At 39.1% G+C, this 18,329-nt stretch overlaps 1 protein-coding gene across 42 annotated transcripts in view; it reads right to left on the reverse strand.

Moving 5' to 3' along the window:
- The window catches only part of RBFOX1 (RNA binding fox-1 homolog 1), a 1,274,894-nt gene that overhangs the window by 228,023 nt on the left and 1,028,542 nt on the right, over positions 1–18,329 (reverse strand). For 3 of the 42 annotated variants that reach the window (XM_085591766.1, XM_085591767.1, XM_085591765.1), the window contains exon 2: positions 12,813–13,033. The exons of 35 other annotated variants lie outside the window; for them this stretch is intronic. In XM_085591766.1, coding sequence (XP_085447892.1) covers positions 12,813–12,899 — 87 coding nt within the window. In that variant the 5' untranslated portion in view covers positions 12,900–13,033. Of the gene's footprint in view, positions 1–12,812; positions 13,034–15,765; positions 15,921–18,329 lie in introns of all 42 variants that reach the window. 4 more of the 42 variants (XM_021531182.4, XM_085591773.1, XM_021531191.4 and 1 more) reach the window with 3 other exon arrangements.

Consider the following 18,329-nt stretch of genomic DNA (forward strand, 5'->3'; position numbering starts at 1 on the left):
CTAAAAGACATGGGAAAGTAGTAGAGGTACATAGAATACCATAAGTGCCAAACATTGAGAAAACACATACATTACAAAAGACTTCAGAATGTCTCAAGAAAATTAGCATTAGACAGACAATTGTATTGTATCAGAAAAGAAGTGCTGAAAAAACAAATAAAGCTACGAAATATGGGTTTAAATAATTACATTCTTTGGCTTTGACCTGGAAATACTTTTAAGTATTTCAGGTACCTGATATTGACATATAAAACTCGGGGGAGAAAAATCTCTACAAACCACTCAACTAACAAAGTGAAAATGTAAACTAGAAATTCTCACCCCTCCTATCCAGAAGCACAATGCTACACATTTATCAATATTTTGAGATAATCTCTCCCATGCTAAGGAAGACTTAAAGCATCACCTCTGCCCTTCTTGATCTCCCACTTCTTACTGGAACCCAGAGACTAAAAATACCTTGCTCAGCATTTTGCTAATATTCTTCTAGGCAAAGTCCTTTATGTTAAAAAAAAACAAACAAAAAAAACCCAAAACAAAACAAAACAAAAAAAACCAAACAAACAAACAAAAAAAACCCAAAAAAACCCCACTTGGTTCTGCAAGAACCAACCAATAATAATGCAAATGACAAATTTGCAGCCAGACACCTTAAGCCAGGATTATGCCGACCTCAAGACGACCGCAGAACAGCACATAAAAAGTACATTTCACAGCCACTTAAACAAGACAATGCTCCTTGAGAACGAGCCCCAGCGATAAACACATTGCCACCACAAGTTACCACACACAGAATAAGTTTTAGGCACACATAAAGACCATGTGCTGTGTCAAGCCAGGTTCCAGGCACTCCTCAGAACTCCATCGGTTCCAGTGGACTAACAAAGAGGTATTTAGCAAATACCCTCCCACAGGAGCAAATAATGTTTTCCAGAAAATGAGAGAAGTCCCATTTTTCCCCCAGTGAAATGCAGGCATCTCATCACCTGCGCATGGGACTGGGGACAAGCATTGCCCTGCTGCTGCCGTGAGTAAAAATGATGGGAGATATCAAACCCAACCTGTATTCATCTAAAGAGGAAGTTAATAAAAACATTATATGGAGAACTAAGGCTAGAGGGACAGGGAAACACCCTTTGTGGGTTTGTGTCTTATTTCAGGAAAATAAGAGCAGAATTAGAAAGAGGTTTGGTTTAGAATTCTCTTGCATATTTCAGTAAAAGAATTACTGGCTGTCCAGATCTTACAGACTCTGTTTACAGACCTGGCACAGATCTTCTTACATTATTAAAAGCCAGGCATTACACAACAGAAAAGCATTGTCTTTCTTGCATTTTTGTGTCATTCCTCCCCACCCTAGAAAAGAAAAAAAAAAAAAAAAAAAAAAGAGAGACCGATATGAAATAGTCACTGACATTTTTAGGTCAACACACGTTCACAATGTCTGTATAATATTCTGATACAACAAAAATAGTCAATCAAGGCAATTTTCTGCCAGCAAAGCATGCTTTTCCACAACGGCCAGCTCTAATGGGTTCAATTACAATACAAATCACAAAATATAAGAGCATTGGGTCTCAGTGTCTTTTTCAACAGTAGATGCTATCACATCACTGGAAATGACAAATTCCCCTCACTGCATAAACATTCCATACATGAGTTCAAAATCTGCAGTGCCTTTCTCACTTCACTACCACTATACCTCTGAAATCAAAAATAACTCACATTTCAGACATAATATGCAAAAAATATAACCCTGCAGTCATCATGAAGATTTGCCATCATAAAGCTGATTACAGTGACAATTGCACTGAATGTGGAACATTACAAGGCATAATATCACAAGCTTTTAAAGTCAGTTGGCAACATTACACCAAATGCTTCTCAAAAATCAGATTTCAAGTACTAGCATCCTTGAAATGCATAATAAATTTGCTCATGGATTGAAAGTGTCTCATAAATCTATAGTTGTATATCGTATAGTTGTATCTTAATGACATGGGCAGTATGTGGGGGCACAGACTCTCCTTTGTTTTTCACCCAGTGATACTCAAAAACCTACCAAGGATGAAAGTTCATATGAACTTCCTTCTTTCCAAACCTGTGCTCCCCTGTTGGGAACATCCTCAGCAGCCTTGGCTTACAGTACAGGATGTCTATACTGGGCTTAATTGTGCCTAACAATCCTCTTGGCCAGTGGAAGGCATTTTCAGATGGGAAATGTGCACCAACATCTGTTACATTTCCCTGTGCCTGATTTTAACTGTTCCTTCACAGAGGAAGGCGTAAAAATAAAAACATTCATCTCTGAGGTAAAAAGCCCATGTAAAAAACTCACTCCAGTCAATACAGCACAACAGCTAGTTAAAAATGGTGCTCAGAGAATCCTGCAATGGATAAATTTCATTTCCTGTAACAGCAGTGTTCCAAAGAATTTCAACAACTTCTCCCTACAAAATAAGTCACCCCAGGAGCCCAGGAGGACACTTTCCGAGACACACTGACCAGTGCTAGAATGAAACCACTCCATCTATTTCTTTTCTTACAGAAGGAGCAGTTTTGAAAAATTTCTTTGGGTATCAACATTATTTCAGGTAACCTTTAGATGTATTGAGAAGTAAATCCTTACACACAATGCTTGTTTTCATTTTATATTTGAGATTCTGAATGGTTCAACTAACTTGGAAGTACACTGAGTCACTGCTGCACACACTTTTTTAAAATGAATGGAAAACACCAGAGCTGATAGGGGAACATCAAGAAGGAAGACCAATTTGCCAAAGACTGGCTGGTCTTTCAGAAATGGGGCCTAACCCCAGCTGCAGTATTTCAGTTGGCCCAAAATCCTCCTGTATTTGGGTACCTAAAGTGGGACAGATATTTAAGTTTTAAATGAAAAGAGATGACTAAGATGGAAGATAGATTTTTTTTTTTTTTTTTAAATAGATGGTCACAGATAGTTTCAGGATTTCAAGTTTGCTTTTTTTCTGGTTTTAAACATAAGGCCAAAAAAAAAGATGAACACCTCCCTCCCTCTAAACAGCTAAGTGTCTAGATATTTTGAAAAAAGCAATAATCAAAAGTGTAATTTATTCCTGTGTTCCAGAAGGAGGGGTTGCCCCAATTCCATTTCATTTCCCTGAGAGAGAGGAAAGCTGGTGCTGTGTTTTCCATGTTCACCTCAGAGCAGACTCTTGCGTGACTTGTCACAACAGAACACGTTTGATTGCTCATTCTCCTGCTCTGTCTCAGGACAAGGTAGAAAAGATTGCTGCACTTCTGAGGGGAGCCTTCCTTGGAATGAAGATCAAACAGTGAACCCTTGCTCTCTATGGCATGGACCTGAACAGGCACTTTCCAGATACCACAAACTTAAAAACCACTCTGCAGTAATTCATTGCTATCAATGCATAACAAAATATAAATTGTTCAAGATACTGAGGGCATCAGACCTTTTCAAGTGTGGCTCAGCCTCAAACAGAATCAAATTTTGTTGAGATTCTGTTAACAATCCTCATGGCTTTCTTAAGAATTTGCCTTTTCTGGTTTTCATATACAGTCAGAATTCTCTTCCATCCTGGTGGCTTCTGACGGCTCTAAACAGTTTTCATGTTTTGGATTCTTTTTTGCTTTGTTTTTTTGTAACTGCAATGAAAACATTCTAACTGAGCACTGAAATACAGTTGTAGAGGTTTACCTTCTCTCTGTACCTCAACTGTTAGCAAGATGTAAATTAATTAAAAAAATTATTCATATACCATTTTTCAGAACAATTCCAAGTCAAAGAAAAAGAAAATCCAGGAAAAGTAAGCTTATTTAATTAAAAAAAACCCAAACTATTCTGTATTTCTCAAAATATTAGAAATGTATCTCTAAAATCTTTTTGCACAAAAAAGGTGGTCAAGCACTAAACCAAATCTCCTAAAAATAACATCAACACACATTAAGCACTTATCCAACACTTCAAGAATAAGGAACCATTTTGCACAGAGGGTAAACACCTTCAAACTTGCTGTGACGTATCTGAAGCAGGTGCCATCGTGCAGACACTGTTCAGCATCCAGCTGAGCTGAATCCCCTGAGCTGCCCTGACAGAGCAAAGTTATCTCCAGGGAGTAGCAAAGGACTTCTCAGCTTTGCTAATTCACTTCAGTCAGCACCACACAGAGGCTAGCAGGGAAAGAAAGAATGATTCATTCTGTGTTATTATCTCCAGGATCATTCACAAATGCAGGAAGATGTGCTTTCCCTCACCTACAGTCACCTTTTATTTCTCAACTAAATGTCATCTTGCTTTTAAACCAACCACAGAGCTATAGCTTTTAAAAATCCTGACTGTTTTTTTCTAAACCTGTTATTATTCTCTTTGGAATACTCACCCATGTTTAGGTTCTGTTCGAACATAATTGTAAGGTTTTCTCTAGAATGGAAGAAAAATGTTTGGAAATTCCCTTTTTCCTCTTTCTTGGTTTCAAGTGTCAATATGATTTGTTCTCAGAGTGTTTGAAGCATGCTCGTGTTCAGCACCACTGGCAGTGATAATAAAGACAGCTGATGTGTACCTGCACAGCTGCTGGTAATTTACAGAGAAACCCTTGGATTTGCATTTTGGCAGCACTCTTTTGCCTGGATTGGATGTTTTGAAGTTTACATGTCTAAAGATATCTGGAGATGCATTTTACTGAACCTGATATACATTCAAACGGTACAGAGAAAGCAAAGTGTCACATACATTTCTCACATTAAACCAATATATGAAGAACCTGCCATTTGCTCCTTCATGACTTTTAAATGCTACTAATGAGCAAACAGGAGGGTTGGCAATAACATGGCAAAGTGAGGAGAGAGACATAACAAAAGCATACTTCCAGCTCTATGAGATGAAAAAGCCTTGGCAGTATAAGCATTAAATAATCATTTTACTCCTTCAGAACTAAGAGAAAAAAAGACAAAATGCAGTATAGTTCAGATCAGTACACTGCTTTGAGTAGTTTTAGATTTATCTTAAGACGTTGCTTTTACAGAAGGATAGTTATCAAAGTCTGATTAGCTTTTCCTTGATAACTAACATTGCTTGAAATGCACCATGTTTTATTCAGTTCAAGGCCTCAAATAAAATTCTGACTCCTGAATATACAGGTAAGAGACTTATTTTTTTTCTCAGCTTGGCCAGCAACAAAAAGAAACTGCATTCTTTGTGGATTTATTAAATCCATCAGAATTGGAAGATTAAGCCATTCTACAAGCTCTCTAGCTCATGCAGCTGTCCCCTAGAGAAAGAAGAGGAACCAGGATATCAGAATTTACCCTAATCCACAATGACCCGAGTCTTGTGAAACACAGGGAGGAAGTCTGATATATTTACAATGTTCATGACCTGTCACTGCACTAAAAAAAGCCTCCAATGTTTTTCCAAATTATCTGTGAAATCTGACTGTCAAATATTTGTCAGGTGTGGTTCCACCACTCTTAGGTGAGCAATGCAATTTCCAATTAGTTCAGGTAAAAGTACTTGTACTTGAAATAACTACACCCTTACTGTATTTTTTGCAAAACCTGATCTACTGAAATAGACATTTCATATGTTGTTACAACACCCGCTTTGAAACCAGGTCTGAGGAAACAGTAACCTGCACACCTCAGTTAAAAAAAAACCAAGCAAGCAGACAAGCCAAAAGATGCATTTCAACTGGGTTTCTAACATTAGCTCATGCAACACAAGATAACTTATCAGATGGTAAATAGGTGAAATATTCAAGCAAACTTCATTAAAATGACTGTTCTATATTTAGATGTACAAGCATATTTTTATATGAGTTGTGTTTTTATATGAGTTGTGAATCATTCTATTGAAAGCAAAATAACTTCAAAGCTGTATCTCCTGTCATAATTTGGCCATCAGAAGTTTTATTACTGATGATTATGCATGAGTCAGAAAAGAGAAAAAAAAGTCAGCTGAAATTCCAGATCCTTGGAAACAGCAGTATCAGCTTGCTGGCTTCTAGCTGGGGGAGCCAAGTTAAACAATTGGCTTTTACAGAGAATCCAAATCATAAAAGCTTTGTCTTGGGGGGTGAAAAAATAAATAGAACTTATCCCAATGATAGCTATTTCATGTCTAGAAAATATTTTTTTCTTACAAACTCAAATATTCTTGTACTTATTCCCCTTAAAAACCCCTGCAGTCAGAAAGGCCCAGATTTACCCAATTTTTGCCATGCTAAAACACTCCATTGCAGTGCATTAGCCAACAAATTAAAATTATAGATCATCATGTCTAAAACTCATTAATACTGATATCACATGCAAAAGTGGAAAAGGAGAAAACAAAATCTGCCTGTTGAATGTCAGATGAAATCTGCCAGGTGAAAAAAACCCTGACTATAACAGACCATTGACTGAGTTGACAGAAAAAGAGGTCAAAGAGGTAAGGCAGCATTGCCTTAGCCACTGGAATTATGTCACCCATTGATTTCCAAAATAAAGGCCAGTGAGAAAAAAATATGCAGGTGGCAGGGCGAATAACCACTTGTTTCTTAGCTAAGTAAAACTATTTAGATAAGATATTCTTCTTTTTAAAATTGGCTTTTTGGTCAATAGGAAGGTCATTCCATGTCATTACCCTCCCTCTTGCCCCTGAGGGTTCACTCTGGTATTTGATGATATCTGCACTTATTAGCAAGAAATAAAGACAAGTTAAAAGAATAATCTCTTGCAATAGCAATAACCAAATACTTTCTAGCTGTCTGCAGCCTCTTGAGCAGCTGATGGGTTTCATCAGCAATTCTTACTGGTTACTGGTTTGATCCAGGAAAAACAATTTAATCCAAAATTGTACAGAAGAGATCGCCTTGAGTGCCATCAAAAGGCACAGACAGGACAATGAAGCCGTCAGGCCTGGCCACCACGGGTTAAAAAGGCAGGTCCTGCTTGACTGACCTGATGTCCTCCTGAGGTGACCTGCTCAGGAGATGAAGGCAGGGCTGTGGATGTGTCTGCCCACAGCATTTCCCACAGATCTGTCCTGGTGGCTTGGCTGGTGCAGTGTCCTCTGTGTGAAGCGTGGGTGATGGCCGTGGCCAGAGACGGGCACTGGAACTGCAGCAGGACTCCCCAGGGCTCAGCACCAGCACGGGTGTTCAGTATCTCTATCCATGTTCTGGACAAGGGCATTTAACATCCCTCAGGAAGGCTGGGGATGACACCAAGGACCTGCTGGAGGGTAGGAAGGCTCTGCAGAGGGCCTGGCCAGGCTGGCCCCAGGGAGCAGCCAGAGGAGTCCAGGTCCTCTTTGGCCACCAAGGCCGGGTGCTGCCCTATGGCCACCAGGAAAGGCCCTGGTGGTGCTGAGCATGATCCAGCACAGGGCCAGGACACAGCACACGTCCCGTATCAGCCACAGCGTGGCCAGCAGGACCAGGGCAGTGACTGACCCCCGTGCTGGGCACTGCCGAGGCCACACCTCAAATCCTGGCATCACTTTTGGGCTCCTCAGGACAAGAAGGACATGGAGGGGCTGGAGCGTGTCCAGGACAGGGAACAGAGCTGGGGAAGGGGCTGGAGCAGCAGCAGGGGCTCAGCTTGGAGAAAAGGAGGCTCAGGGAGAACCTGCTCATTCTCTACAACTTCTTGGCAAGAGGTTGTAGCCAGGTGGGGATCAGGCTCTGCTCCCAGGCAACGGAACAAGAGGAAATGGCTTCAAGTTGTACCAGGGGAGATTTAAATTGGATGTTAGAAAGGGGTTGTCAAGCATTGGAACAGGCTGCCCGGGGAAATGGTTGAATCATCATCCCTAGAGGTATTTGAAAAGGGGAAATTAAAAATTAAGCATAGATGTGACACTTAAGGACAGGGATTGATGTTGGACTTGGCAGTGCTGGGTTAACAGTCAGACTTGATAATCCTAAAGGTCTTTTCCAAGAAACAATTCTATGATTTCCAGACTTTTAAACATTGTTTACAAAAATTTTCAGCTATCAAGACAATAAAGACCATGTTCATCACTAACACCCTAACACCACCACTTCACATGTGCTAAAAGCACTTTTGATACAAAAAGAAGAAAAGCTTCGCAACACTCAGACTGAAAGAAATGTTAGATAGGTCTCTCAAAAGTGAGACAAGAGGCACACTCAAATGAAAGGAGATTGCAATAGTAAAGCATATTCATCCTCTACTCACAAAGCACTGGGAGTACAGTACTAGTAACAGAACAGACAGAACAACACAATCAACCCAGAATAAATCTGCATTTAAGCTAAATCATCTCCTTACTGCATTTCAAAGAGGCAATTCAGCCAATGTAAACAGAAATTACACTTGCTTCCCACTTGATCATAATCTAAAACCAACAGAAACAACCATACACCACTGCAGGCGACACTGAAAGAACTCAAACCTCTCCTCCTTGCTATTTCAAATGTATTATTCAAATAAAACCTACCAAATTACAAAAGCTTTTTTCATGTAAGGTGACACAACACACCCACAGCATTACCCAAGACTGGAATGCCAGAATGCAAGTGTGATTTTGCAGGTAGCCTAACACACTAACACCTCCAAGTATTCAGAATGTGCCCAGTGCTAGCACTTCCCAAAGCAGCACTAAAACAAGGGTTTTCCAGATGGGTAAAGTGATGGCACCGTGTTGAAGTCTGCACCACTACTTTTCACAGCATATTCTAGGCAATTCTCTCAGCCCTAAAATAAAATGGAACAGTCTCCAGATTACCACTTTTTCAGTTGTCAGTCAAGCACACTGGTTAGGCAGTTATGGAAAATCAGATACAGAGGGAAAAAAAAATATCAAAGTATCTTCAGAATAGTCTAAGCTTAAGAATGATATACTTAAAAATACAGTAACTCCCGATATATTGAATTTAATCACCAGCCAGTTTTCTATTTTTGTTCTTCAACTCTCCCCTTTATCACTTCATAAATAAGCAAATAAAATCAGAAAAAAAAGGTTTTAGCTTAGTTTTTAACAATGAATTTTTAACAATGAATACAAGCGTAAACCCTCAGCACTCTTTGAACTTTTCCAGTCATTATGTCAAAATGAAAGCATATTTTAAAAACACTGACCATATACATAAATAATCCCATCTTTATAATCTTATATATAAAATTTCCACATTTTCTATTAAATAGAGCACTTGTTCTTTTCAGAGCCTTGCAGTAGTTTACTGAAAAGTCTAAACAATTTCAACTTTAATAACTTTTATAATAATGCGTATGAACTCCTTTCTCTGCTAAATGGAAATGGAGCTACCTAACTCAGCCACGTAATAAATAATTTAGCATCCATTATTAAAATGTTATATATTGCATGTGTGCTTTCAAAATATTTTATCATAAATCCACCATTCCAAGTAACCAGAGCAACTGTAAGTATTTTATATTTAGAGCCACGAGAGATGGAGCTGATATGATCTCTCAGTCCTTATTTAACAAAATAACAGTATTCTTTGCATGGTGGACAGTGCAGCCTTACAACAACCTTTGTAATTTAATGATGACTGGAGCTTGGTTTCACATCTATTCTAAGAAGTGGTCAGAGGGTACAGGAGCACACTCCTCCATCCTGCACACCCTGGCAGGGCAGAGGGACCTTGGCCATCAGCACCCCTGCCCACACTCATCCGGACATACGGGCTCCCCCTTGGGAATCAAATGACTGAGCTGGGATGGGGACCAAGAGCAGGAGAAGAAACCTCTTACTGGATTGACACTTAATCCTACCTGGCATTTCTTTCATTTCCCTTGCCAGGAGAAGCAGCAGGACAGTTTGGACACAAGGTGGGCCTTGCTGCCCTCAGCAAACACAGTGGCTGCACTGCAGTCCTGCCTGGGTCCTCGTGGCAGCAGAGCTGTGACAGCCCTGAAGCCACCAGTGGGCTTTTTGTGCCAAGGCAGAAAATATCTCCCCACGCACAGGAGGCATAAAGCTATTTATGCACTATTTGTACTTTCATGTGATCTTTTTCTCCTCAAATAATTTCGCCCAGGAGAAGGGAGGAAGAGGCAAAGATATTTTCTCATTTAAAAATGCATTACTAAGTCATAGGCTATTATTCTAGTAAGATCAAGGTATATTTATTTACTGGAAAATAAGTTTGCATGTACGTTTAATATAATTTGATACCATCAACATCTCTGCAACCCTGGACCTTGTGTCTCTCCAAGAACAAAAGCATTTCACTTTCCATCATCTCATTGAAATGCATCCTCTCAGTAGAAGGAATACAAATCTCCTCAATAGAATACATGCAATTAGGAAAACATATATGGCTACTCATATAAAGCATGGGCAGAGATGCACCCACAGTATCCATCCCTTTGTCGTTTTTCACAGTTCCACTGCTCCATAACAAAAGGCTGTAGCAGAAACAAGCCACACCCTTGGCTGCAGGGCAGGGTTTACTGATGAATTTAGGAGAAGCTGGAGCAGATACTCATCCACAGTGTTGAGTAAAATAATAAACAGCACTTGAAGGTGCAGGACCTCTGAAGACAAACCTTGCTCCACAGAGATATCTCTTGCTCAACTGTGCAACACAAACTACAAAAAACCTCCCAAAACAGCCCCCAGATGTCCAGGTAATGCCCTACACTGCTTTCATACACACCCTTGGAATAAACCCAGGTGGAAATAATGGGGAAACCCTGATCAGAGGTACACCTACTTTCTGTAGAAATCCATACAAATAAATAAACTGTCATCTTAAGAGCTATAAAATGTTAAAACTGCCTCATATTCAAAAATAGTTCAGGTTGTGGTTCTCAACCTGCAACCCAGAAAAAAAAAACAAAAAAACAACATTTACATAATCAGTTTATAAAGACATATTTTTGGAGAAAATTTCCATTAACATTAAGAATGTTATGTAATTACTGCTTAGAAGAGGATGATATAAATATTCCTATCAAATGTCCTTTGCATTATTTATTTTAGATACTTAGATTTACTCTCAGAGAAAAACAGTAAGCATTCTGCTATCATAAACTGACCAGAGATATGTAAGTGCAGGTAAAATCTTGGGGGACAAATTGCTCAAACCATTTAATGCTGCAATTCACTCATTAGGACAATAACACAAATGTCTGCTTGGTTTCCAAAATGCCATTTTCAGCTTTGGCATCAGAATACAAGAGACTAGAGAAGTATTCATACAAAGAACACTTTTCAACTGCATCTATAATACCTAGTTTTTATTTCATCAGTTTCAGATCTATGCTAAAGAAGTAACATAGGCCTGGATATATCTTTCTAAGGAGAGAATAAAGAGGGAAAAGATTGAAATAAGGCATCCCAAATTTTCAAAGGGCCCTTTCTTCTAATCTAACTGCTTGGATAATGCGTCCAGAGTGGCATTTTGTAATGACAGCAACTTTCCAACAAATCAATAGTTATTTAATTCCCAACAAGCTCTCGAGTCCATTAAACCTGATTACATTCACCCATTTCAGTTGGGTGCAGTTATTTTTCCTACACCGGCACTTAATCTATAACAGGAACTTATGAGAACTTTCAAAAGCAATTTCAACATCAATCAGCATAGAGTGAAAGGCACGATTTGCTTGTAATTATTTATTGGACAGGATGGCAGAGGGTCTGCCTGAGCTCCAGTGTCCGACCTTCACCCCCAAATTCTAATGGATATGAAGACCTGCTGGATGTGTCTTGCTGCATAAAAAGCAGCCTCAGCTTGCACGTCCCACAAGACAGACTCCCAATACCTGATTAACAGCCACGGTGCAATGCTATATTTCTATTTTAAACATATGTGTCTGATATTAAGCCTGAAGTGAAGAGCACAACCCATAGTCTTCTACTACTGAAGGGACCTATATGGAAACCCACCTGTTTCATGCTGTGACTGCCCCTCTATGTCAACAAAGTGCTGGAGTAAAGGAGCACAATGAAAGTTTCCTTCTCCCTCATAGTTAATTTGACTTCTCCCTAGCACAGCACAGAAATGCCCTAACACACGTTTGTGTCTTGACCCTGTCAATGCACAATATCCAACACCTGCCACTTGGATGGTACAATTCTATCAGAGTTTAGAAGTGTTGACTTTTCCTAATGCCTTCTAATACTGTAAACAACAGGATACTTATTGCTTAATTAGCATCTAGACAATTTATTCAGAATCCCAATTCTACCAACAGAAATTTCATAGACACATAATAATAGCAAAAGCAAACACAACAACAATCTGGTACCTGCCAGTTGACTTCTAAATACACAGAACTCCTGCCCTGCAGCAAGATCTTACATTTGAGGGCTCAAAGGAATTAATAGGATGTGTATAAATATTCTTTGCAGGTGATATATTTCTATACACACAAAACCACAACCCCTTTTTAATTCCGTGGGACGCATAACATATGAATTGATGCATATTTAACACTATTCCTATTTGCTGTGCTAAAACACTTAACCTAAACACATCATGGTAAGTTACTTTGTCTTCTGACCTGCCGTGGGAATGCTGACTCCCTCAGAAACCTAGAATGGATAGCAAATCCTCTGCCCTGTGGTCAACCTCGTGAAGCAAAGGCATGAATGTTAAACAGCAGACAAATCAATACAAGCAAATATAGCTCAACTACACCATTTATTCAGCCATGAGAGATGTCAATACACAGATTAGGGTGATCCATCTTTTTGATTTCCTACTGTCTTCTCACTGACTACATGAGAGCTTTTGCCTGTATTAAAAGTGTTTGCTTTCTCAACCATAAAAATTCCAATTATTGCTCTAAGTGCACTAGAGTTAAGTTGCTTGTTGGAAGCGGCCTTGCATTACCTGAACAAGTCCAGCGAAGTATGGTGCTGCAGGCAGAATCATTGGCACTCCATAGGGATGTAGCAAAACTCCTTGAGACGACAACATGGTTTAAGTGATAGTATTACTCCCACTAAAGCTAAACACATCAATTGAAAGTTAGGGGAAAATCTATATACCAACTTCTTCCAAACTCAGAGCTAGAACCAAATAACTTCTGTCAGGGGCAAAGCCCACATCAGCTGTAAAAAAAAGAAAAAAATTGACGTCAGCAACACTTAATGTTAAAATTTTCTTCAGAGACAACAGATAGAGACAACAGCTGCAAACCTAACTCTACCCAAAAAGGAAGGTGCTATTTTGGGAGCAGCTTAAGTAACATGACTAGCCAACTACTCTTTATCAGTTCAGATTTTTAAGTAGTAAACACATAGAGATCAAATTCTGTACAGATCTACTGATTAGAAATAATTTTTCCCATCACTTCTGGCATATACATGACAACAGTTACTATCAGAAGCCATTTTCAAAATAATCAGGTTTATCATGATTGCATAATTAGACATTTCACTGGATTTATAAGCTGTTAAACAATGTTCATGTGCAGTCTGTTATACTGGGTACATGCTCCGTTTCAATTCATTATATTTTTCTTGTTTGTTTTGAATAAGTGAGCTAACGCAAGCTAACGACTTCTATTAGTGCAAATTATATTTTAATGGCTTTTCTAACCTTTCACAACATCTATGTTGTTAAATTGATCATAACTATTTTAAAAGAACACATTTTCCCATTAGAGTATTTCAACTCTGTTCTCCAAATCAACTTACAGTACTGGTGTAAGAGACAAAGGACTGAAATTTAGGCTGGTTTCCTCCCTAAATCAAAACAGGTTTGACTTTAAATGTACTGCTTGCAAGACATCCTATTCCGCAGCTCGTTTTTACTTTAGACAAAACCAACTTAGTCATTAACACCTGTTTTATGTGCTATGTACCTTCTATTGCAGATGTAGCTAATGACAAGAATTACAATTGAGCAAGACTTTTTTTATTTCAATAAAGAATTAGTTAGGTACTTACAACTCCCATGTTACAAGTGAAATAAAAAAAAATCTACAGTCTTCGAATTATCAGGGTGCTTCACACCACTAATTTCAGCTACTTGATTTTGTTGCATAATTACTTTTCCAGATAACTAATTGCAGACAAGATTTGATGTGATACTCAATTATTTAATGTCACATTTTGACCATCGTGGAAGGTTTTCAGTAATTGATTCTCGTGTATCAAGGCGGCTGTGCTGCAGGATTTGGAAATCTCCCTGGGCAGCTGCCTGCTGGCCCTCCCCAGTGCCAGCCTCACCCCACTGCTAACTTTAGACGTGGAATTGTGACCCTCAGTGATGCTCCCTGCAGAAGCTGCCAATGAGGCCAGCAATTGTCACATGATGAAGTGATGTTTACCCCACTCCATCTCCTGTTTCAGAATTGCTTCACTGTTCTGCTGGGGATGATGCTGCTCTCACTGGTTATCTGACCATGCTTAGCTATAAATCCTATTTCTTGGCCTTATCTTACCAAGGAAGAGAAACTCTGCAGTTTAATTATTAAGCAAGTTGACACAGCATGGATTTATTTTTCAAAGGATTGCCATTGATTCCACTACAAAACCAATCACTAATTTTCATAGAGAAATACATAAACAAAATGGATATATGAAAAAGCAAGTTGCGGTCACAACTCACTTAAAAATACTTAATTTCTTTAAAAAAAAAAGTTGATTTTAACTATTGTTTATTTGTTTCATCCAGCAGAGTGAGCTGCATTTGAAAAGAAAGCAGATTTCTTTCACCCAGGAATGGGGATTATAAAATGGATTCTGCAAGCTTTACACAAATGACTCCAGTGGGACAAATGACATAAATACAGACTGTTAAATTGCTCTGAAAAATACCTGGCAGGTTTTTTTTGTTTCAGCATGTATATATTTGATAAGATGTTAGAAAACCTGAGGAGGAAGATTTGTACAGGAAAGCTTAGGCTCAAGGGAAGCTTTTCTGTGATCTATTTTGGGACAGTTTTTTTGAACATTTTCTCTAATTATTTTGGCACAAGGCAACCTGCTGATGAAATTTCCTGATGACACAAAGTTGAAAGGTACTGGCAAAACTGGAAAGGATACTGATATTACATAGAAAGAACTGCTAAATCTTATGGGCTGCATTAATCAAAATTCAATAATACAAAATGCAAGATCATGCTCCTCCTAATGACAAAGTTCAGAGGAAGAAAAGCAGGATCTCATTGTATCTCTTTAAAGCATTTGAGATGCTAGTGAGATGCAAAGAGGAAAAGGAAAATTATCACTATTTCTTAATTTTAATTCTCAATTATTTCTTGATTTCTTAGCGGTACTTCCAACAGAATACAGTTCTCTTCATCCACATTAAATAGGAAAAGAAAGGTCAAATTCAAATACAACCATTGTAGATAAATTCCTTTTTGTGTTCAGGGGAACGCAACAACTATGTTGCAACAGAAACCTAAATTTGATTTGTTTATCCCAGCAAAGCAATCTGTGAATAGGGAAGAAGACAGTAGGAGGAAGAGACTAAACTAAGGACAATCCTGACACTCTAAAAATCAAGAAAAACCTAGTTATGAATAAATTTAGGCTGAACATATTTTTCCAAGTTCGGGGGTTTTTTTGAAGTATTTTGGTCTTGTCTAGTGAGGGTCTAGAACAGCCTTCCAATTCCACAGCAACAAAAAAGGGTGGCTTAGAACAGAATATGATGCAAATAGCAGTGGTAGTGTGAATTCAGCAGCTTCCAGGAGGACACTTCCAGCCCTTTGCAAGCAGTATAAACATTCCAGAATAACACAAACATCAAATGTCTAATAAGCATTGCTATTTTCTACATTGCAGATAGCAATACACAGAAACAAAGGTTGAAAATAAACCAAAATTACCTGTTTTAACGCAAGGACGCTTTGCTTGCCTCACTACAACAATATGCTTCTAAATGTCTAGGTGTGGGGCACTCCAGATGCAAGCTCTGGCTTGGTGGCTGGGCTCTGTGGTGATGTCCCATGTGTGCCCCAGCCACCTAAGTTCTCACAAACCTCTGCGAATCAAAACCACAGAAGCACAACAGAGCTTTACTCGCGTCTCCGTCCCGTGCCAGGCTCAGAACTCATGCCAATGCCTCCACATCAGCTCCACCACTTCAGACCAACACATTTCCTCTCCCTCCCAGCCACACAAAAAGGAGATTTCACTTAAGTTTTACAGTTAGTATCAATGGTCGCTCCTGTTCTGCTAGAATATGTTGAATAAATGAAATTTGACCACTAAGAGCACTGAGGACTGAGAGAATGAGCCAGAAGAGTATTGGCAAATCAGAGTTCTGCTTCACTTCAGCAGGACCTTTAGCATGATTAAGATCAAGCATAGACCTAAACACTTCTGGGAGGACAAAACCAGAATGGTTGGGACATGCACATCAAGCTCTGATGTTCCTGGTGGTGACAGCACCCACTTCCTGCCTGCTGCAGGGTTCCTCCTCTCTGCAAAAAAATTTACTCTCTGTGTGGGTGGAAAAGGGGAGATCATCTATTTTAAACAGCTATACAGCTTTCATTTCCATTACATTCTAGAAAATGATAATGCTGTTAGGAAAAAAAAAAAAAAAGAGGACATGTTAAGCCATTATCAGTGTGCTCATAGAGGGTATGTTACTTTCAGCCATTCCCAAGCCCTAGTTGGCTTTGGTTTCTTTCATTAAAAATTTTCATGGATTTTCTGAAACTAAAAATTGATTTCAGCAATGAGAGGAAGAATGAGCAAGAAAAACACAGGAACACTAGTTTTACATGTAAAATGTAGATACACAAATAAAATGCACTATCTTGTTTCAACTATGCAGAATTTTTCAAAAAGGCAGATTTTATTAAAGAAAAGCTGCTCTTAAAGGTGAAGAGCATAGGTTAAACAAGGTAGGATAGGAGTACGTGGTCACAAAATTCTTAAGTATTACAGACCCAGCAATCTAATCTCATGTTTTAGCACAGAACTGAAGCTACTGTTAGGGGGGCTCTAGTAGCAGTGTTATTGAAGGCTTGCTAAGAAGTCATTTAAATAGGAAGGAAATGGAGACTGTACAGTATGGATGCACAGATATGGAAATAAAACTAGAAATACGCCTGAAAACTGGACTACACATTCAGACAGGACAAGAAAAAATAAAATGGTGCAAGAAAGATCAGAGTTTTGATCCCACCTGCATATAAGATGTAAACGGCACATTAGACAGTGACCAAAATACTTCCCCAGGCATAAGCAGATCCATAAGTTTTGCTACAAGGTGGGGAAAAAAAAAAAAAAAAAGACCAGCAACTTCCCTGGGGCCACAATGCCTGGAAAAGGCAGATCCCTGCAATGCAGTCATCAGCCAATCAATGATGTATGCTCTAATCAGATTCTGACAGAAGTAATCTATTTAGACCATCTTTCTGCCAAATAATTAATTCTTCTTAATGCCTGAATCTAGTTCAAAATACCACAAACAATAGTTCTTCCAAATGCTGAACAACACCAATGAACTTCAAATAATTTCTGCTTCCTTCCTACACTGGCTTAACTTTCCTGTCTCTCAGACCATAAATAATTCAGGTACCACTTTGGCACCCTCTTCAGAGCTTATGCTATGTCACATTTGAATATTTTAAGTTCAAGTCTCCCATTTCTGACCACATTTCCCATTGTCCAAATGCTCTCTGTTTTCTCTTTAAGGTTTCTCAGTAGTTTTTGGGTACAAAAAACCCCAAAACTTAAAGGACAAATTGGTTTCCAAATCTCCTGATAATTTCCTCATCCACAGCAACTTTAGATAACTGTCTCTAAAAAAGGATTACCAGACACCAGCACCACAGAGGCTCTGAAAGAGGAGGTGAGCTGCTGTTGATTAGCATTGCCTGAGGTGATCTGGCATTAAAGGAAATATTGATAGGCAGGAAAAGCTGTCCTGAACATCTTCGCCCACCCTCCCCAGCACAGCTGCTGGCACTAACTGCTGCACTTGTCTTCCAAAGACTATTTCCACCTTTATGCAAAAGCCATTTAGGGCCAAAGACTCTTCAAGTGCACCAGGAGCACCTTCCAGGCTTGCCCCATCTCAGCTGCTCCCTCTCCTCTGCATGAAGGATGTGTGGGAGCTGCTATGCCAGGTACCAATTCCCCAGCCAGCTCCTCGCACACAGAACAGCAGAGCCAAAACACAGCAAGGACATTTCACTGACTCCTAAAGCAAGGAAATGTCACCTATACAGATCAAAGGTACCTGCTGGTCTCATACTGATAACCAGCAGAGCAGATGTCATCGAATTTGTGTGAGTTCATTAAGCATCTCAGTTCACACTAGAGAATAGGCAAGGATATAGAAAGTGTTCAAAACTGGTAGAAACCACCATTTTCAAGCATGTGGGATACAGCAGGTTTAGAATTAACACATTTTTCTTCTGAACCTAAAGTTGCC

Source organism: Lonchura striata, chromosome 14, assembly GCF_050655825.1.
Source record: "Lonchura striata isolate lonStrDom1 chromosome 14, ASM5065582v1, whole genome shotgun sequence".
In the NCBI taxonomy this organism is placed as follows: domain Eukaryota; kingdom Metazoa; phylum Chordata; class Aves; order Passeriformes; family Estrildidae; genus Lonchura; species Lonchura striata.